This window comes from Meles meles, chromosome 17, assembly GCF_922984935.1.
Source record: "Meles meles chromosome 17, mMelMel3.1 paternal haplotype, whole genome shotgun sequence".
NCBI lineage: Eukaryota > Metazoa > Chordata > Mammalia > Carnivora > Mustelidae > Meles > Meles meles.
This window is the reverse complement of record NC_060082.1, coordinates 37557915-37581569: the sequence shown is the minus strand read 5'-3', so window position 1 is coordinate 37581569 and position 23655 is coordinate 37557915. Positions and strand designations below refer to the sequence as shown.

Sequence of the window (23655 nt, the reverse complement as noted above, 5' to 3'; positions counted from 1 at the left end):
CATCAGAGCTTACTTTTGTTCCAATCTGTACCTGCAAGAAGAGTGGTCTACTGTTTTTCATAATTTATAGTAGTAAGGCCATCTGATTGCTTTATCAGCAAGGCTGAGAATCAATATAGTGATTAAATCTCTTTCTCTTCCTGAAGATGTAATAAAAGGGTTAGGTCCATTTGAACCATGGTTTTAAATTAAACTTCTCAACTTGGGGCAAAAGGTCAGTTTTTAAGGTTAGTGGAATGAAATTTTAGAAAATCCTAGAAGAGTTAAACTGTAAATCTCCCAGGAAGAGGAAAAAGTGTTTTCAACCAAATTTTGAAAATTACAATCAAACAACTTGGCTTCTTATGCTGGCAGATGATACCTTATAATCTTTAACACATACTTTTAAAGTTTTGCTTGGGAATTAATATAAAATCAGATTTTAAAAAGCCCACATTTTCCAAACAGTATTCTTTATCCTGCCCAACAACAACAACAAAAAACACACACACATTCATATTTTTAAAAATTTGGCTAGTAAGACTGTAACTTCAGGAGCATTTGTAGTGTGGTGTTTTCCAACTCTGGACATGAACAGTAGAACAGTAGACTTTTTTTTTCCCCTGACATAGAAGGGATATATCTGCTTTTGGTATATCAAAAAGTTATTTTTAAAATCTCATTTGGGGAGCACCTGGATGGCTCAGTGGGTTTAAAGCCTCTGCCTTTGGCTCAGGTCATGATCCCAGGGTCCTGGGATTGAGCCCCGCATTGGGCTCTCTGCTTGGCGGGAGCCTGCTTCCCCCTAACTCTCTGCCTGCCTCTCTGCCTACTTGTGATCGCTTTCTCTCTGTCAAATAAATAAATAAATAAATCTCAAAAATAAATAAATAAAATAAAATCTGATTTGGGGCTACCCCTCACCCAAAAAAGTAAAAACATTACAGTGGCAAGCTGCTTCTAGGCAGTAAAATTTGGGGGACATTCTTTCCTGCTTCTCATATAACAGTATTTCTTAAAGTGAGCATGTACTTAGTATAACCAGGAAATCTATTTTTGAAATAAGAACACAGTGACATCTAGAAACTCCAGAGATGTGGTTCTTCCCTATCAATAAGAGATTAATTTTAAACTGAAACCATCTGGGAACATGCATTTCTTTCTACCTCCTATAAATCTCTTCAAGAATTCATATTAAAGTAAAAAAAAAAAAAATCAACAGCAGTGGGACAGTGAATGGTGCGTCCAGGTAAGGGCTAAAAGGGCTAAATCATATATTCTCTTTCTAGTATCTAGCTTTTCTCTTTTGAGTCTTGTGTTCCCATCATACTTGTTATAAGTTAAATTCCATCACAAAGATGCTAGAAATTTCAAATCATGAATTATCTGAAGCAAGTGCATCAGAGAGCTGACAATTATACTTCTGGGTCTCCATTCTTATGATACCTGTTATAATAGAAGAAACTCTCTAAAGCAAATGAGTGTTTTTTCAATGGAAAAATATGAACCTCCTGATCTCCACTTCCTTTTGATTGTTCCTGTACTGGTTTACAATCCCTATGTTTTAATCAAGTGTCAAATCTTTCTCCTCTCCTTTAGGAACCATTCTAGCTTTTTTCTTAATGTATGAGATAAAATTAGAAAGAGGACAGTTTCTAGGCTTGCAAACTAAAAATGAATGAAATGTATAACCTACAGGAAAAGAAGGTAACATTTAACTGTGAAAGCATAACTGACTTGAATGTATTGCTGTCACTGTTTCGTAAGAGAAGGCAGACAATATGGGGAAAAAAACTAAACTTAAAAAAAACTAAACTAAAAATTAAAGCTGATATCTTGATAAAACTGGAAAAGTTTCTTGTTGTTTACCCTAAAATAGCACTAATATTTTATTAGAGAGTGTATTATTTTTTAGCACAAATGATTATGAAATAAGTGCATTTAAGAGAAGGCCAAAAATAAATATTGTTTACCAGGCTTCTGCCCCTCTAAACTTTGAAAAGTCAATGTTTGTACTATCATTTAAATCAATTATTATTTTTTCAAAATATTAATTTGAAAATAGTTTCATTTTACATGAAAAAAATACACCCAGAATCTAATTTTATTCTTAATTCTTGCTAAATAAGAAATGTTTATCATATGAATATCAAGACTGATTTTAGGGTAATTTCTAAAAGCACTACAAATTAGAAAAGATATTTATATATGTATGATTCAAGCTATAAACAGAGATATCTTCATTAACACATATTGTGAAGATTATAATTAATCACCTGTTAACCAATCTGTTATAATAGAAAACTCAGATACTTAAGGCTGGCACGGATTACTGAAAGTATAGAAATACCATTCTTAACAAGTACTTTTCGGAGAGAGGTTTAAATTAGGCACATTTATAACATCCTACCTGGGGATCCTTGCAGAATGTTAATGAAGTTATAACATAGCTAAAACTAAAATTCAGAACTAAAATTAATATAATAAAGTGACAGAATACACAAGTACAAACATTCCTGTTTTGGTCTGAGCATGATTCCCACCCTTCCAAATAAGGGAGAAAGAAGGAAAAATAATTTTTTATTTATTTAAATATTTATTATTATAATAACACTTATTTAATTAGTTATTATTTAAATGGTAGTATTTAGTTAACAACAGTATTAAGTAGATGGGGAAAAAAAGGGAGAAATATATATTTGAGCCCTAGGAAATGATCCTAATATATATGTGGTTTTTAAAAGAGTTACAATAAAAAAGTTTAATAGTAAAATTGTAAGTGTCACTAATGACACTAGAGTTTGTATTGCTCTCTTCAGGTCACTCTAATAGTCAACTATGAGCAAGATTTAAAAAGGCATTTAACAAATGAGTGTTAAATCAGAATATATACAGAATATGTCTTAAATATAAAGTGCTTATAAACTAAAATGTTAGTATCAAAACTTACATGATCTACTGTTTTGTAAAACTGAAACAGTGATAATAATACCATATAAAGTTTATCAAAAAAAAAGATTATAGAGAATAAAAAACAAAACAACTGTCTGCTAAGATAGGTATTTCTGGACAGCAAACTACATGTTAAAATAAAAACTGCAGTTATGTCCCTTGACCACACTGAGATTCAGGTACATGTGACATTACTATAGGATTATACTGTTTATAAGACACACTTCTGAGAATTATATAAATGTGTGGGCCCATTAGCAAAAATGGCACTTTTTAGTTTTCCCTAAAATAGCTATTTTGGACACAAATAGCTCTATATTGTTTTATTTTATGTAATGAACCCTCTTCCCAGAAGAAAACAACAAAACAAAACAGAAAAACCCTAAAAAACCCGAAGTGGAACAAAAATTCCACATATAGAGTTAAAATAAAGACAGTAACATATCAAGAAAGTACCTTCAAAATCCAAAGACCAAGCATATTTCTGTACAAATTACTTTCTAAAGGTGCATAAGAATATTGAATATATCGGGGCGCCTGGGTGGCTCAGTGGTTTAGGTCTCTGCCTTCGGGTCAGGTCATGATCTCGGGGTCCTGGGATCGAGCCCCGCATCGGGCTCTCTGCTCAGTGGGGAGCCTGTTTCTCCCTCTCTCTGCCTGCCTCTCTGCCTACTTGTGACCTCTCTGTCAAATAAATAAATAAAATATTTAAAAAAAAAAAAGAATACTGAATATATCTAAACAGGGAGGAAGTGTTTGATTATATCCATATTCTTTTAATATTTATAAACTGAGATAATGTCCACATATACAGCTCAAATTATACATGTAAATCTTGCCATTGTCCCTTCCCCTGAATGCAGCTCAGCATAATACTCGACCCAGGCATAAGATTCCATGGTAGTACTGCAGAACAATCCTGAATGCTCTAGAAACATTAGCCCAGATTTTCCTAAATGAGTCTCTCTAGAAAATCATTTCACTGGGATAATCTTCATATTAGAGTACAAGATTGATACACTAACTTTTATGCAACTGAAATACTGGAAATCAGGGTTAAATTCTATAGGCCACACACACACACACACACACACACACAAGGATGGACAGAAACACAGGCATTACACCTATAAAAGCAATGCTTCCTCAAATAACTATGTTAGAGCTCAAAGTCATAGATCTAAATCAATATGAAACAGCCCCTGAAAATACCAATTGTTTTGTTGTTGTTGTTGTTTTTATTAACAGGGAGCTTGCACTCATGACCCTAAGATCCAGTCACATGCTCTACCAACTAGGCCAGCCAGCTGCCCCTACTCATTTTTTTACTCTAAATTTTAAACAGTTACTAATTTTAAAGTAGCTATTATTGAACATTATAAACTAATTAAACTCTGTTCTCATTCAGTCCATAATTACAGATGTGCTCAATGCACACTCCACCACCCTGCTACCATAGGATCAAATATTTACTCTGTTCATGAAATGACTGTTTTGGGCCGTATAGGCCAACGAGAAGGCTGCCATCATTCTGATGGCACTGTCCTGGGACAGTTTCTAATTACACTGGTAGGATAATTCTCACTCACTCTACTCCAAACTGCCAAGTCCTCTATTAATCTATCTTTAATTACATTATTCTCATATCCAAATGATAACCTGCACATCCTTTTGAGTTAAGTATGTTCTCTGTGTTTGAATTATTAGAAATATTTTTCAAAGTATACTTATATGTTTCACAGGGGCCCAACTAACTTATAGTTAACTACTATAACCTACTATATATCTAGGTTAACTAGATAAAAAAAGCTATTAGTACTCAACACAAGGAGAGGTCAGGCAGGAAAAACCAAATTGTAGACCAAACTTATAATTACACAATTAGTCCTGCAAGTCCTGCAGATAGTTTATCTTGAATGGAAAAGAAAAAAAACCCAAAAACCAAAAAAACAACTACAACACTGAATAAAAAATATAAAGTTGGCCCTTCCTTAAGTAATTCAAACATGAGAAAATCCAATCTGCAAAGTGCTCTGCCATATAATTCAACAAAGCATCTAGTTATACTAGTGCATCTAAAAGGCTTTATGTATATTTTTCAGTGTATCTCTTAGCTCTCTTATTTATATAAATATAATATAAATATATATGTATTTATTTTTAAAGCCAAGTTTCTAAGCATTCAGTGGCATATCTCTTAAGATACACTAGAAGTTAAGTATATCATTAGTATTTTCAGTACCTGACATTTAGCATATAGAAACACTATTATACAGAACAATTGGATAAACCAGAAACACGTAATAGTTTATGCTTTTAATGATGAGTTATCAATGACTAATACAGTAAGAATGAACCCAACTGCAGGAAAACTGAAGCAAAGGCACACAGAGACCATATGACTTGTTCGAGCTTATCATCACCATCATTGTTAAAGCTGAGAATGTGTTACGTGCTATACAGGACCCAAAATGTATACAGGCTCAGTAAAGTCACACCCACAAGAACAAAACAGAATTCCTGGTTTTCAGGACTTTGTGGTAAACATAAGTGCCCTTTCTTGATCCATTTCTAAATGAAGGGAAGAACTACGGAAGTCACCTTTCATGACAAGTTAAATAATTAACAATAATAACTGCTTATCTTTAATATACCTTGCACTGCTAGAAGCTGCTCCTCTGTGGTCCAACGGGCATTAATTTTCTGATTTGACTACAAAATTAAAGAGAAGTTTCCTAATGAGGATATGAAGACAGACATTTTTCCAAAGTGCTTATTTTTGTTTAACTTTTCACCAAATCATAACTTTTCACCAAGACATGAGATTACTAAAACTGTGATTTACAAAGATTCTGTTTTTAATAAGGATTAAAAAGTACGTTCTGAGTTACCTTTTACCCACACAAAAAAGATAATGAAAGGGAAATGTACCAGTTTGGGAGAATGAAAAACATTCACATTTATACTCAGGTCAGAAGCATTAAAACTGAGAAAAATCTATTAGTCATCCATTTTCCAACTACAATGTTCCTATCACTCATGGCAAGTGTTAAATTTAGCCTAGTTTTAAACATTCAAGAGACTTTACCTTCTTTAGAGAGATCTGTGACTTGCTCTAAAATTTCTTCTCTTCACATTTTGATTAAACCTAACCTTACTCCACCAAAACCAGTGTTATAAATTTATACAGAACTGTAGCTCAGTCCTAATTCCTAAAATATTTCTCTAAATTTCTGAAGCAGAAAGTGACCTACTATAAGAATAGATTTTTCTCCCTAAGGTCTCCCCACATTTCTCCCAATAATTTTGTTTAAAAAAATCCTAAGTTTAAGGCTTTCACTATAGTAAAACTACAATATTAAACACCAAATCAAATTTCATTAGTGTATACCCACTGATTAGTGCAAGGACCACTGGCAGTAGAAGGAGGGACAGAAATAAGTATACCAGCCTACAGAGGTTTACAGAAGAAAGTGCCCAGATAAATTTGCCTGGTTAATACATAGATAGGCTGGGCAAAACAGAAAGACTTCCTTTGAGAACAAGAGTTGAGGTCTTATCTCACTTACCGTCTTAGCAATAAAAGTTTCTATAGTACACAGAGGTTCTGGGAACATCTACTTTCTCACCAGAGGGAAGAGGTATAGAAAGTATTCAGAAGAAAGAATAAAACAAAAATTCAAAATTAGAAAAAAATTATTAGAGAAGAAAGGAAAAAGTTTTTAAAAAGACTGGATAAATGAGGAAAAAACCTAAAGCAGAAAGCGCCCAACACCAGATGATGAGATTAAGAAGAGAGCAAGGAAAGGCCAGGCAGATAGTCGATCAAACTCAACCTGAGAATATCAGCAATGAAGCAAAATGCAAATGAACATGAAAAAGGTAAAGAAAAAGAGGGGGCTGTAGGCTATAAAGAAGCAGTTAGAGGCACCTGGGTGGCTCAGTGGGTTAAGCCTCTGCCTTCGGCTCGGGTGGTGGTCTTGGAGTCCCTGTGATCAAGCCCCACATCAGGCTCTCAGCTCAGCAGGGAGCCTGCTTCCCCTTCCCTCTGCCTGCCTCTCTGCCTACTTGTGATCTCTGTCAAACAAATAAAATCTTTAAAAAATAAAAAATAAATAAAAGTAACATGCACTATGAAAACTTACTTCGGCTTATAAGCAAATTAAGAGACAGGATAAATGCAAATAGCTATTAATAAAATTAGAAGTTCAGAGTATACTGCAGATTCAAAGATGAGAGGAAAAAGTTATAATGACTAGACCAGGGAAGAGGGCCAGCTGGAAGGGACAGACACTGAGGTGGGTTGAAGAACATGGTAAGTTTCTGAAATGCGAAGATCAGGAGAAGACACACCATGTACAGGCAACAACAGAATCAACAATTAGGAAGAAGTGATAAGTAACGTCTGGAAAGTTGGTGATAGTTTAGTTAAGTATGTAATGACCACTTTTGGAAGGGCAGTAAATATCAAGGGCAATGAGTTCACACTAAATTTAATAAGCAATAGATTGGGGGGGGGGGACAGAGAAGAGTAGGATTCTGATCAGAATAAGACTTTAAGCCTGGAGAGCTGGGAGAGAGTGGTGCTGTTAAGGACCTAAGACCTTACGAAATGCTGATTGGGGAGGTGCAGGAAGGCAAGACTGAGATGATAATGGTAACCTGGGATTCACTGACAATTGAGGTCATTCAGGTGGAGCTCAGGATCCAATTGAGGCTAAAATAGATTCATCTATACAAACACAGCTTTTGAGGGCGTGGAATGTTTATGAGGGAAAACAATGGAGTCATATCTTACTCACGTATAAAGTTCTAAAATCTGCCTATGAATTAAAAAAAATTGTTTTAAATTCCAAATTACTATTGCAATGTTCTTACAAAGGTGGTCATGGACACAGGCACACAATTGCTCAGTCAGTCCACACGGCCAGATATCCCTCCAGCACTGAAATGGACCAAGTCTTTCAGTTAATTCCAGATGAAGCTTTGGTTGAAATTTAGGGTAGTACTGAATGAAAAACAAATACATATTTAAATACTAGAATTTCAAGTCAAGGAGACTGTGTGCACAGGAGGCTTTTGGAAACTAAAGCCTTCTAAAGAAATAGTGGATTCACAGTTCTGGCCTCTATTAGCTTACTCTGCAAGGAGACACTTGATAAATGGGAGTTGAGGCAGGATTGTCAGCTCTACTCTACTTGCTATTACTAAACATAACTCCTTTTAACTTGGCTGAATATCTGTGGTTGCGTTTGTGCCATTTAAATGTACATATGATACAATTTTAGTATAGTGAAGTGATGAGCTTATATGTTTCCAAAGAGAAGAGAAGTGAATTTTGAGGATAAAAACTTGGAGAATGCTTACATTTACAAATAGAAAGGAAAACTACAGCTGGAAAGGGAACATAATAGTTACAAAGGACATCCCCTCTCAAAAGTTAAAGGTAGAGAGAGAGGTTGTCATCTATGTCAAGGCTGAGAAAAAGGCGAGAAAAATGAGTTAGAGCTGTGGAATTTGATCATTAGCAGCACTGTGAGCCTTTAAGAAGCAGCCTCAGGGGAAAAATGCAGGGAGGAGGGTTGAAACTGCATTGAATTACAGTCCGTATGACAAAACAGAAGCAGTGGAAGAAAGGGAAGACTGAAGGTGAAATGGGGTCAAAATTTTTTAAATACGTAAGATTCCTTCAAATTACTGATTTTTCTATTCTCTTTTAAACCCAAGAAACTTTGGTAGAGATATGTCTAACTTACAGAAAGGACAACTACGATGTATCTCAGAATTTAGAATTGTGTAGTTGTTATGGTTAGCTAGGTGGTATGACTGAGAACATTTTTCTACAGCAAACCCCATATGGAAATACTGTTCTTTTTATCATAATGAAATACTAATCTAAACTAAAATGATCCAATATATAGCAGTTATAAAACTAATAATATGAAAGGCCCCAAAGAGCCTTTTAGAACAATCGATGACATCCCTCATGAATTCGGCATCTTTACTGCATCCTTTCGCTACTAAATTAGTCCTCTCATCTTTCCCATTTTTGTCGGTAGTAGATTCACACACTCTTTGAGTTGAAAGAATTAGAAAAGGACACCAAGTTAAACCTTTCATCCAACATCCTTAATGAAAGGATGTCACCTACCTATGCATGAAAACATCAAAAGATGGGGAAATTTCTAGTTCCAAAAAGCACTCCTTTTTTAGTTTCTTCCTTCCTGGTTTCATTAATTTCCTTGTCCCTTGTCTCCTTCCTACCTCCAACCAAAACAAATCAAAGCATAACCCCACAGGCCACCACTCCCCACAACACTCTTACCTACTTTCAAATAGATATATTATTTTCTATTTTGCAATGTTCTTTGGATTTATAGCTTGCTGTCCACTCCTACAATTAACACGTGACTGTACCCAAAATGCCTTTTACCATTTACTTTATCACTCACATGCTTAGTATTTTAGCAGCTGTGAAGTTTCCAACTTAGCCTGTATAATACTGCCAGGATAACCTTCCTAAAATTAAAAATTCCCATTAACTACAGGATCTTTACATTTGAACTAATTTAAAAGGAAAACTCTTCCTAGCTCTCAGACTTTCACACGTTAGCCCTTGCCCACTGATTTCTATCATAAAGAAATCCCTGTTGAACTCAATCCTGTTAACATCTCTCATTTACCACGTTCACTCTTCCTCAGTGTCCAACTTTGCCTTCCTAAGTAGACAATACTCTTCATGAAAGAAAACTGTTTTACACCTCCACAAATTCTGGTGGTAATCAGTACCACAATGAGCATGTAAGTGCTCAGGGAATGCCCCTTGACTGATTTTCTCCTTCACAGGATTTATATGTATTTTGAATGTACTGTTCAATACCAAACCATTGTTCATATTATTTCCTTTGTTGCCCTTTTTGTATGTGCTAAACTCCTACTCATCCTTCAAACCTCAGCTGAAACATCCCCCGTTAGGAAGTCTTCCCTGATTATCTTAACAAGAATGAGTAATTACCACTTGTTTTCCTGTAGCTTTTTACTTATAAATCTATCACAAAACTTTAATCAGTTTGTCTTATAATATCTAGACTGGTTTTTTTTTTAAGGCGGATGGAAAAATCTACCCAAATTTCCCATAGTGCCTAAAACAGTGCCTTACATGAAATAAGTGAACAATACTTATAAGAGTATTGAATAAACTTTCTTCACCAATTTTTTTCCTAAGTGAAAGAACAAATAAAACCAAAAGACTAAAGTAAAGCATCTTAGTACGTGTTTACTTTCAGTTGAGTTACATCACTTAGTAGCCTACTGTTCTAATGGTTAATGAAATTTCTTTTATTACATATTAGGTAGAAATTCTACCTAACCAAAAGAAAAGGTGATCAATTACATGACTTTTCAAGGTCTTTACTAAGACTGTTAATTTAGTATTTTGAAATAGATCTATTCAGGTTATTTTTCCCTGCAAAGCAACAGATATGACATGATAAATATAAATATATCCTGTTTTTTAGATAATAAATCTACATATATTTTTCAAGTCATATGAGTTCAATAAATCAACCTCAAACTAATATTCAAACTTCAACATATGAATGGTAGAGTGTTAAGATTCTGGTTGCTTCATTTGGATCATTATTTTTAGAAAAACTCAAAAGATGTACAATATGTCTGATAACTCTAACCCAAACCGCATTTAAATGTGAGAAATAATACACAATTTTGCTATTAAATGAAAACTTACAAAAGTAATGAGTGAGCAGGATATGAATCTTGGACTCCATCTGGATTCTAAGATTGTGAAATATAGTCAAAATTTCACTATTAACTAGATTTGATGTTGATCAAGCCAGTTAACCTCTGAGGCCCAGATAGATTTGTCATGTAAAATAGTATTTGCTTCATCTATTTCTTGGAATTTATATGAGCATCAAATGAGATACCATACAGTTATGTTATTGCACTTTCATGTCTTACTTTTATGTAATGTTAATGAGTGAAGCTATCCTTCCTTTTTTTGGAAAATTTGAGGTTAGAATCATTGTTTCCTTGAAAATTTGGTAGACTTTTTCGGTAAAACTGTCTGGGCCTAGTATTTTCTTATGAAAAAAATGTTAACTGTTCCTTCATTTTATTTAATGACTATAAATTTATCAGGCTTTCCTTCTTAAGACAATTTTGGGAAGATATATTTTCCTACAAATTTCTGTTTTGTTTAAATTTTTGAATTTATTGACATAAAGTTCTTTATGGTATTCCCCTATTTTTAATCTCTAATATAATTTTTTAATTTAATTTTTTAAGTTACAAAATTACAGGCATTTAAAGCTTTTGGATTTTATGCATCTTAATGCATAGATATGAAATTTAAATAATTTTAATATAAAATTTAAAATAATTTTTGTTACAATAATATAAAGTAGTATTCTTTGTATTACTATCATTCAATAAATAAAAATGTCACTTGAATGTGAGTTTACTTGTGGGTTTGGAATGAGATAGTATATTAGTCTATGTATATTTCATTCTTTCTCATCTAACCTTCTTGAAAGAGACCATTCAAAACAAAACAAAACCCAAGAACAACTTTATTCCTAAGGATTCTTCCTTTCTGAAAGATTCTAATGAGTGAGACAACACCTGGTGCACTCGTTCTGAAGTCCTCCCTGCAATCTTGCTGCCCTCCCCCCAAGCCCCTCACGCATATTTCATTTGTAGATATTTCAGGCAACTTGTGATTGGGGGGACATCCCATTAGGACCAAATAAGGATTATTTGATTATTAAATACATAAAAAAGGCAAGTCCAGGATATGAAGCACAGCATACAAGTCTTAAGAAAAAGAAACAAGAGAAAAGATTTATAATAGGAGCTTCTGTGAAAAGACTTGATTGGAATTACAGGCATTTAAGTACTTATAATTATCACAAATATCAAATATATATTAGGTTTCAGAGGAAACAGAGGAAAGAATTGAGAAAATGTTTAATCTATATGCTTAATCTATATCTCATTTTTAGATTTCAAATTTTCAGGGACAGGAGTACAAGAATGTTAATTAAGTCCACATACTAAAATCCTTATTAAAAATCTGAGTCAAAAGACAAATACCTTAAAATAAAAAAATTGCTAAAATTGCTAAACGAACTCCTTTTTTTATGTTCTTTTTCTTGCTGTGTTACAAATTCACATAGGTAGGAAAAGGCTTTGCGTAAACACTGCTGCAGACCCAGAAATGTACTGGTTTGCTCATCAATTATCTTCCATTTTCATGTGCACTGGGCCTACCTGTATAGCTGTTTTTCCCTACTTACTTTGCTTGATATGTATTGCTAACAGCAGGAAAGAAATGACTTCACTTAAATCATTAGCCAAGTCTCAAAAGACTATCTAAATAACAAAATAGAGACATGACAAATTACCCACGCTATGATATCTTCAAAGTATTAACAACGCATGTGACCAAAATAGTAAATACTGGATATAATTCAAAGAATAAGGTTTCACCATACTTAGTCACATACTCTTCAATAACATACCTCAGGAGGTTTGAATTCTTCAATTCCACCTTCCATTTTCTGTTTAAGTGCACTGTTTACTTGTTTAGCATTCTGAACCTTCAAAAAAATAACCCAAAATATGAATCAGATCTCATTCTTAGGTAAACATATGAGTACTCAGTAAGTGAAAAGGATATATACCAAATCCATCTTAAATTTTATTTCAGGAGGACAATTACATTATATCACACTTGGGGCCACGCAACTAATATCACATCAAAAAACTATATATATTAACTAATTATATATGTATAACTAATATATCTCTAGTAGGCCAATAAACAGTCTACAAATTATAGTATCTGAGTATTTTTTAACAATGTCTGTTATAAGACAAATGGTATACAGAGGAATTAAGTTCCATCAATATTGCTCATTACTACAATGTTTTGATTAAAAATAACAACTATCCCAATAAGAATAATAATCATGCAAGTGGATAATATTAGGTGTTTATTAGGTTAAGCATCATTGTTGGTGCCTCACATGTAATAAATCACTTAATTCTCATTACTACTTTGTTAAGTAAGCATAATCAGTTCTGCTATAACCTGACACAGGCCTTCTCAAAAATCACCCTACTAGGCAAAACTGCATAATAAAAACCACAGGACTTATGGGGAAATAGAGCCTGGGACCCAACACTGAGAAACTTCATCAGTGACAAATAAAAAAAAAGACAGAAACCTCATAAAAATGATAGCAGATTTATGCATTCTAAATAATAAAGAAATTTACAAAGGCTATAATAAAGATGGCACTTTACCTTGGAAAAGACCTCAGGTTGCTTATAGAAGAGTCAAATAGTTGCACAATGTGAGTTACTGGGAAATGGTAGAAGGAGGGTTATTTGAAATCAAATGAAAAATGTTAATGCCAACTAAAGATGTGTGTGGTTCATAACATGTAGTGAATTGAGAGAGAACTGGTACACATCTGAAGTGTTAGGATATATACTCAGCTAGGTCAGTTTTCCACTGATGAAAATAAAATATAAGCAAATGCAAAATTCACATTATACTCAAATTGTTCCCTAGTATATTAATTGTGTTGTAACAAATTCATGTTTTCAAAATAAGCATTATAGCAGAACTGACTCTACTTTTACTGTACCCATTTTACAGATGAGGAAGGCAGGGCACAGAGAAGTCAAGAAACTTTCCCTACGCTACAGACAGATGCAGCAGAACCTGAATGTGAACCATGCCAAGTTTTTAACTATCATTCTACTAGCAATATTATTAATCTTTACCTAGAATATTAAGGATTAAGATTTTTGTTTCTTCATTTGTTTACATGTTTTTCTTGGTTTGCTTTTTGTTTTCCGTCCAGTATGAACAATCAAATATTTATTTTTTTATATATATATATGTATATATATGTGTGTGTGTATATATATATATACTTGTGAATTTTTTTTCTCAGAGATCATAACATAGCTAAAATAAAAATCTAGGTTGATTCAAATGTAGTTAGTTGGCCAACCATGTTATACACACGAAGATAAAATGTAAATGCAAATTCCTTAAGGATTTCACAGATTAGCGGGGAGATAAATAATTATATTTATTTATAAGTATAAATATAAAATATTTATATATTTTACACAAATATATAAATATAAATATTATATAAAAATATATAAATATAAAAATATAAGAAAAGCTAAAACACCTAACATAGACTTGGAGGAAGAAAGAAAAGAGAGCAAATATTTTGTATTCATGTTAACACACATTGGTAATAGGGAAAATAGGGTAAGTTTTCCAAAGGAGATGACACCCAAATTTAGTTTCAAAGGATTAAAAAGAATTAAGCAGGTAGGCAAGGTTTGGCAGGAAGTGCCTTTCAGGCAGAACAGCATGTAGGAAGACAGGAAAGCAGCTATGCTGGGACAAAACAGACAATTTGAATTCTGCCTAAAGACTGAAGAAAAGATATTTATTTATTTGTTTCGTTTGTTTATTCATTTATTTATTTGAGAGAGCATGTGCATGCATGCAGGGAAGAGCTGAGGGAGAGGGACAAGCAGATTCAGTGCTGTGTGTGGAGCTCATGTTGGCCTCAATCTCACAACCCTGAGATCATGATCAGAATGGAAACACTTAACTGAGCCACCCAGGTGCCTCGACCTAAAGAATTTTTAAGCAAGGGAGCAAGGTAACCATATTTGCCTTTTAGAATGATAAGTCCAGTAATAATTTGGAGAATGGAATGGAATGAAGAAGATGAAAATGCATTTAGCAGTCCAGACGAGAAACACTGGGGACTTCAAATGAAACAGCAGGAATGAAGTAATCATGGGGGTGGCACAAGGACGGATAAAAGAAACAACCTGGAAACAAAAACTAAGATGTGTTTGTAAAGACAGAGATAGAGAGAATTTGGGAGAAGGAAGAATCAAGGATAACTCTGGCCACGGGCTTGAGTAACTGAGTGTATGTGGTGCTAATCACCGTGACAGGGAATGCAGAGGAGGAACAGATAACTAGTGCGGGTGTCAGAGGAGTCAGTTTGGACACTGTCTTCATATGAGATATGTCTGAGATATAAAAATAGTAGAATTTGTAAACCTAAAAGTGCAAACCTTTACTACATATCAAATGACTAACCAAGAAAGGAGTTCAAGGTTTTAAGAAAGATCCTTTATAATAAAAATATGCTATAAGTGAAGTAGTAGGGTTAAGAATAGGGTATGATACAGGCAACTGAGTGCATTTTACTCCCTATTTTAAAAAATTTTGAGCAATTAAAAAAATTTTAACCCTATATTTACAAAAAAAAGGTCATTCATCAAACTGGGTTTTCCTTGGTTTTAATACACAAAAACGACATTATGCAATCTAACTCATGTATTACTTTCCGAGACAGAGCAACTGGAAATATTTTTGCAATTTCAGTGGACATTTCTAAAAAGCAAATGCCTATGGATGTTCCTTCATCTTCAAAAGAAAAAGAAAAGAAATAGACACTACAGTTCTCTCCAAGGCTGGCTATATTTTCCACACTGCAGAAAAACAATTAAAAATTGACTTCAAGAGTGGGGCACCCGGGTGGCTCAGTCGGTTAAGCCGCTGCCTTCGGCTCAGGTCATGATCCCACGGTCCTGGGATCAAGTCCCACATCGGGCTCTCTGCTCAGCGGGAAGCCTGCTTCTGTGCCCTCCCGCCCCCACTGCATCTCCGCCTACTTGTAATCTGTCTGTCAAATAAATAAATAAAATATTTTTTAAAAAAAATTGACTTCAAGAGTTTCAGTATGTATTATAACACGATTACCCTCCTTCAGTCTGCTCACTGACTTCTTAGAAGACTTAGTTCTCACTGCTGGTTAACTGTTATTGGTACCTGGTAGGCTCTATGTTTTAAACTTCTGTAAAGAACCTTATAAGCTATTTCATATAACTTAATTTTGTGCTGAATATTCTTCAAAGGGCTTTATAAATAATACAATATTTTAAATGAGTCTCCATTCACTTGCCTTTCTGCCATATTGTTGCTCTCTCCAACTTTTATCTAAAAATTCCAGGAAGGGGGCGCCTGGGTGGCTCAGTGGGTTACAGCCTCTGCCTTCTGCTCGGGTCATGGTCCCAGGGTCCTGGGATCGAGCCCCACATCGGGCTCTCTGCCCGACAGGGAGCCTGCTTCCTTTCCTCTCTCTCTGCCTGCCTCTCTGCCTACTTGTGATCTCTGTCTGTCAAAAAAATAAATAAAATCTTTAATAAATAAAATCTTTAAAAAATAAATTAAAAAAAAATTCCAGGTAGATTCAAGATGAGCTCAAAGACTGTCACTCTTCCTATAAAGCCAATGACCATAGTAAAGAAGCCCATGAACATGAGAAAGAATCCATAAATTTCAAAGACCATGCCTATCAAAGGCCAACCAATAAGAATTACAAATATGCCACCCATGAAAAACCCTACAGCTTTCATTTTAGGTTTCTAGAAGAATCTGAATGCTCTTTGTAAACCAATTACAAAAGCCAAGGCAGCTACAAAGAAAACATTACCAACAGCCAATAGTGCTTTGTCAAATAAGAGAATCATTCCAAAGGAAAAATATTCTATGTCCTGTTAATCCCATTCCAATTTTCTGGGTGTCCCTGAGGAAGATCATGGCTGCAGTGGTGAGGGCAGTGGCCAGAGAACCTCACAGCATCATGCGAAGTCAGGAGAAAAGAAGCTCCGAAGCTCTGAAGCGGATCAGGCAAGAGCCGCCACATCTTCTGGAAAGTTACAGCGACATCTTCTGGAAAGTTGCAGCCACCCCTAACACAGCTTCAAGACTACTTGAAATCTTTTTAAAGATATTACAGGCAAAGTGTTTTATAAATTCTCTAAAAAGAAAGAGTGCTGTGGTTTGGAAGATGGGAATTGTGCACATATTCATTATTCAACTAAAGGCCAAGCATTCAGTCAAAGACCTACTACATACATTAGACAGCCTGGTGTCATAAAAGCCAAAGGAAAGGAATTCCAAGAAGGAAGAAGCGGTAGTCAGTGTCAGATATTAATGAGCAGTGACAGATTCAAGAGAAGTAAGAACTAAGAAGAGGGCACGAAACCTGGCAATTGACTAATAAATAAACTTAAGATAGCTTTTTCCAGTAGTAGAACTGGGATGGTGTATGGGGCAGAAATTACACAGGAAAAGTCAGAGAATATGTGATGGTAAGAAAGCAGAGGAAGCTAAAATGGTAGGTATTTATTCAAGAAGTTTGTTGGATAAGAAAAGAGAAATATAAGAGCTGTTTGGGTGAATAACGAGGGTCAAGAGATAGAGAAATATGAATGTTTGGGATAGAGAAAAACTATCTTGATCCCATACTATACTGTGGCAAGATTCTTACATTTTATATAAAGTAATATAATATTAACTCTAAGGATAACATTGTAATACCTAAGCAAGGATGATATGGTAGGCTGAAGATGCATACTGTAATCCCTACAGCAACTACTAAAATAAAAAAATGCAAAGGGATACAGTTGAAAATATAAATAAGACAATGTTACACCTCTCTCTAAAATCCTTCAGTGGTTTCTTAATTCACAACGAATTTTAAATTTAACAAGACCTTTTGATCAATTCCTATCTATCTCCACTGTAACCTGCAAAAGGCAAGTAGAAATTAATGAAGAGCTTCAAAATGAATGATTTTGATCATACCAGTACTTTAAGAAGATAACATAGACAACAATGTGTAGCATGGAGCTATAGCGAAAGTGAACAGCAAGGAGAAGCCACAAGACAGTTATTGTCAGATAAGAGGTTATAAAGACCTGAACAAAGGTAGTAAGGATGGGATTAAAAATAAGGGGACTAATTTAAATAAAAATTCTCAGGTAAACTTATATAACTAGTTTACTACTTGAATTTGTGTGTTGGGAGATGTGATAATAAGAGATAAATCAAAGTGGATTCTCATGTTTCAACAGATAGGGAACAGAGAAAAACCATCTTTTAGGGGCAAGATGAGATGCCTAGCAGGTAGCTAGAGATACAGCAATACAGAACTTGGGAGAAAAGTCACAGCCTGAGAAGTAGATTCAGAAGTCACTGGCATATAGTGTAAGACTGCTTGATACAGACCAAGAAAGCACAGACTTAGAAGAGTTACTAGGTCTAAGGGATAGGGAAAACAATAGAAACCTATCTGTATCTGAAAATGAGGGGGGGAAAACGTGACTAAAAAGGCCAGCGACCAAAGAGCAACCATTAGTTGAGTACTTAATATGTGCTATGCACTGTTGTAAGAACTTTCCATATATTATCCTGTTTAATTTCTCCCAAGCATCATAATATTATCTACATTTCAAGATGAGGAAGCTGAGTTAAGAAGAATTAACCAGACACTAAAAAGAAATTTTAAAAATAAATAAAAATTAAAAAAAAAAAAAAGATAACCAGCTTCCCCAAGGAGCTAGACAATGTAGCTAAGGTTAAAATTTACATTCACTGACCCTAGATCTTGACTCTTAACCATGATTAACCTGTTTATGATGATGATACATTAATAATACCACGGCAGCTACTATTGGTGATAATAAGGAGGATGAAGAGAGCAGCCATTATTCACTGAGCATTCAAAATGTGCCAGACTCAGCTCAACAATCTGCCAGTAACATCTCAACCAACTCCTAACAACCTGCAAGAGATGTATGAGTATTTTATCCTTAATTTCATAGATATAAAACTGAAGCTCAGAGAAATTCTATTATTTCCCAATATCACAGAGCTAACCAGTAACAATGCTGGGATCCAAATTTAGAATAGACAGAGGCATCTTTGAATTTGGAAACAAAGCAAATTTTAAAGAGTGGAGCTTATGTAAGTGGGTAGCTGAGAAAATCTGTAGAAAACTTAGTTTACTGAGGTTTTAAAAATGGATGAACAGAATAGACAGAATTATTAAAAATATGATTTTTATAGACTACCTGGCGCTTTAAAGAGATCAGCTCCATGTCCAGTTGCCGCAGGATGGTGTTGGCTGCATTGGGACTACAGGAAACAGCTACCACATCTTCCTGGGTTAAATACATGCCCTTAGGGGGACGGCACTTAGAACGCTGAGAATGATGGCGGTGTTGTAAACTCTGATACTCTCTCCTTCCAAGTCCAATCTTGCTGGTTTGGACAGGTTGCTCAGTATTACCCTAGAAGAATAAAGACAGAATAATAGGTCATTATGTATAAACCAAAGAAAGCCTATTACTGGAAGTATCTGCTACACTAAGTACACCTAAAAAATACTTCTAACCAATTATATTATGTACAAGTACACACACACACAGCACTCACCAACTCGGGAATAGACAACATAATGTATCCTTGATATATCCACTCAATAAAATGTTTGGTTTCTAGCCTAGAGGACTATAAACAAATGAAAAAATTAGACTCTAATCTATTCTTGTTTGCTTCAAGATGGAATATATTTTCCCTCAGCAATAAAGTGCTTATAAAACAGAAAAGCTGTTAACTTATGAAGCGCAAAGTTTTTAAGGAAAATTAAAAAGGGGCCAATTAGAATTATGACAAGTGGCAGATAACACTTCATTCTCACTTCAGTTGTTGAAAGAGAACTATGCCTCTGAAGATTAAAAAGGATACAGAAATATCCTAATCTTGACATTTCTAAACTCTAAATCTATTTATCTGTGAATAAAATAGAATGTGAATTTGTATTTTGAAGGAAGTTAGGACAGTTAGAATAATAAGGACCATGAACTCTTAAGTAGGATTTCATTATTACTTGTAATATTCTTAAACTGTGATATAAAAATACGATGTTATTCTGTGCTTCTGAGACAGGAATCCATTTGAAACAGTGCCCATTAGGTTGAAGACCAACCTAATTTCAACCGATAAGATTTAATGTTCCAGTTTTTTAGAAAAGGAACTCTAAGAAAAAATCATAAAAACAACTGTATAATGAAACATAATCCACTTCACTGCTTAACAACTAACTCAAAACAACACACGGCAAATTTGATGTTCAAGGAAATTCCTCCCAGTGTAGTACTTCTAAAATTACTGGACCAAGTATTTTTTTAAAATATCTTTAAAAATTTAATTCTGAGGTGGCAGTGAAGTGAGAAAATTCCTCAGAGACCAGAAATAATGAGAAAGCCACAATCTAAGGATATAAGTGAGTATGAAGGAGCTGGCATATGCCTAAGGCCCAGGCTTCAATGGACAATAGGTGTAAGTCACAGGAGATAAAGCCAGAACCCTGTCAGGGAAACCCATCATTGTATGAAATAGGAAAAAAAACCAAAAAACAAAAAACACTCCTGTCTTGTTGAGGAAGAGGATGATCAAAGAAAAACGTGCCTACCTCATCCTTAGCTGAATGACAAGCAAAAATACCCAAAAAGTCGTCCCTGAGAATCCCTAATCACAGGCCTACACTAAAGCTGGTTTGGGGACTAAATTTATATGAATTGTCTGGCCTAAAAAATCCCAAATCAGAAATTTAAAGTGTCTGTTTTTATGCCAGTACCATACTGTCTTGGTGATCACAGCTTTGTAGTAAAGCTTGAAATCGGGGTAACGTGATACTGCCAGTTTTGTTTTTGTTTTTCAACATTTCCTTAGCAATTCAGGGTCTCTTCTGATTCCATACAAATTTTAGGATTATTTGCTCCAGCTCTTTGAAAAATATCAGTGGAATTTTGATCGGAATGGCATTAAAAGTATAGATTGCTCTAGACAGTATAGACATTTTAACAATGTTTATTCTTCCAATCCAAGAGCATGGAACAGTCTTCCATCTTTTTGTGTCTTCTTCAATTTCTTTCATGAGTGTTCTGTAGTTCCTCGAGTACAGGTCCTTTACCTCTTTGGTTAGGTTTATTCCCAGGTATCTTATGGTTCTTGGTGCTGTAGTAAATGGAATCGATTCTCTAATTTCCCTTTCTGTATTTTCATTGTTAGTGTATAAGAAAGCCACTGATTTCTGTACATTGACTTTGTATCCTGCCACGTTTCTGAATTGCTGTATGAGTTCTAGTAGTTTGGGGATGGAGTCTTTGGGGTTTTCCATATAAAGAATCATGTCATCTGCGAAGAGAGAGAGTTTGACTTCTTCCTTGCCAATTTGGATACCTTTTATTTCTCTTTGTTGTCTGACTGCTGTTGCTAGGACTTCTAATACTATATTGAACAAGAGTGGTGAGAGTGGGCATCCTTGTCGTGTTCCTGATCTCAACGGGAAGGCTGCAAGCTTTTTCCCATTGAGGATGATATTTGCTGTGGGTCTTTCATAGATAGATTTTATGAAGTTCAAGAATGTTCCCTCTATCTCTACACTTTGAAGCGTTTTCATCAGGAACAGATGCTGGATTTTGTCAAATGCTTTTTCTGCATCAATTGAGAGGACCATGTGGTTCTTCTCTCTTCTCTTATCGATTTGTTCATAGACTAGTGGAATAGAGTGGAGAGCACAGATATGGACCCTCAACTCTATGGTGAAATAATCTTCGACAAAACAGGAAAAAATATTCAATGGAAAAAAGACAGTCTCTTCAATAAATGGTGCTGGGAAAACTGGACAGCGATATGGAGAAGAATGAAACTCGACCATTCTCTTACACCGTACACAAAGATAAACTCGAAATGGATAAAAGACCGCAACGTGAGACAGGACTCTATCAGAATCCTAGAGGAGAACCTCTTCGATATCAGCCACAGCAACTTCTTTCAAGATATGTCTCCAAAGGCCAAGGAAACAAAAGCAAAAATGAACTTTTGGGACTTCATCAAGATCAAAAGTTTCTGCACAGCAAAGGAAACAGTCAACAAAACAAAAAGGCAACCCACGGAATGGGAGAAGATATTTGCAAATGGCAGTACAGACAAGAGGTTGATATCTAGGATCTATAAAGAACTTCTCAAACTCAACACACACAAAACAGATAATCATATCAAAAAATGGGCAGAAGATATGAACAGACACTTCTCCAATGAAGACATACAAATGGCTATCAGACACATGAAAAAATGTTCATCATCACTAGCCATCAGGGAGATTCAAATTAAAACCGCATTGAGATACCACCTGACATCAGTTAGAATGGCCAAAATTAGCAAGACAGGAAACGTGTGTTGGAGAGGATGTGGAGAACAGGGAACCCTCTTACACTGTTGGTGGGAATGCAAGTTAGTGCAGCCACTTTGGAGAACAGTGTGGAGATTCCTGAAGAAATTAAGAATAGAGCTTCCCTATGACCCTGCACTTGCACTGCTGGGTATTTACCCCAGAGATACAGATGTAGTGAAAAGAAGGGCATCTGTACCCCAATGTTTATTGCAGCAATGGCTACGGTCGCCAAACTGTGGAAAGAACCAAGATGCCCTTCAACGGATGAATGGATAAGGAAGATGTGGTCCATATACACAATGGAGTATTATGCCTCCATCAGAAAGGATGAATACCCAACTTTTGTAGCAACATGGACAGGACTCGAAGAAATTATGCTGAGCGAAATAAGTCAAGCAGAGAGAGTCAAGTATCATATGGTTTCACTTATTTGTGGAGCATAACAAATAACATGGAGGACATGGGGAGATGGAGAGGAGAAGGGAGTGGAGGGAAACTGGAAGGGGAGATGAACCATGAGAGACTATGGACTCTGAAAAACAACCAGAGGGTTTTGAAGGGGCGGCGGGGCGCGGGGGGGGCGGGGGGGTGGTGGGAGGTTGAGGAACCAGGTGGTGGGTACTAGGGAGGGCACGTACTGCATGGAGCACTGGGTGTGATGCCAAAACAATGAACACTGTTATGCTGTAAATACACAAATAAACAAATTAAAAAAAAAAAAAAGAAATTTAAAGTGTCTCAGGTTAGTAAGATCTTCAGACACTTAGCAAAAGCAAAAGCAAAGTGTCTCTAGAAGAATTCATTTTAAACCCCGTCACAAAGATTTTCTACAAGTATCTTCCAAAGAAAATGATTTCCCAACCACAAACTGCTAAACAAGCCCCATGAGTGAGAGATGGCAGAAGCAAACTATAGAATTAGATCTGCAATGACTGTAGATATTAGAGTTACTGGATAAAGGGACTACAATAAATGTGTTACATGTGCATAAAGAGATAAATGACAGAATTGAATATATGGAATATTCTTTTAGGAGTCTATCAAAACTGACTAAGCAGATATGCAAAAGAACCAAACAGAACATCTAGAAATTTAAAAATATTATTAAGTAAGATTAGAAACTCAGTGGATGGATTACTTAGCAGATTAGACAGAACTCAAAAGAACAATAGTGACTTAGAATGTACATATGATAAAAATTACCACAATGCAGGGCAAAAATATGGAAAGACAAAAATGATGGAAACTGAGTGGTTAAGAGACATGTGAAACTTCATTAGATTTCTAAAAGGATTCCCAAAAGAAAGAATAGAGAGAATGAGGAAGACAATATTCAAAGAGGCAACAAATGAGAATTCTACAGAACTTAAGACATAGGACTCAAGAATTATGATGAATCCAAAACAAATTTACAAAAAAAAACAAAAACAGAACAAAACTAAACCAAAAACCCAGTCAAATATTTTAAAGTGAAACACTACTAAAGACAAAAAAGAGACCATAAAAGCAGAGAAAGAGAAAAACACAAATTCAAAGGAATGATAATTAGACTGGCAGC

At 35.0% G+C, this 23655-nt stretch overlaps 1 protein-coding gene and 1 pseudogene across 5 annotated transcripts in view; both read right to left on the bottom strand.

Annotated features, from left to right (window-relative positions):
* RCOR3 (REST corepressor 3) overlaps nt 1-23655 on the bottom strand; it is a 56413-nt gene that overhangs the window by 6049 nt on the left and 26709 nt on the right. For all 5 annotated transcript variants that reach the window (XM_045982709.1, XM_045982712.1, XM_045982710.1 and 2 more), the window contains 3 exons: nt 18931-19149; nt 12474-12551; nt 5586-5643 (listed from right to left, as the gene is read on the bottom strand). In XM_045982709.1, coding sequence (XP_045838665.1) covers nt 5586-5643; nt 12474-12551; nt 18931-19149 — 355 coding nt within the window. The remainder of the gene's footprint in view (nt 1-5585; nt 5644-12473; nt 12552-18930; nt 19150-23655) is intronic.
* Nucleotides 15433-16729, bottom strand: LOC123928182 (annotated as a pseudogene).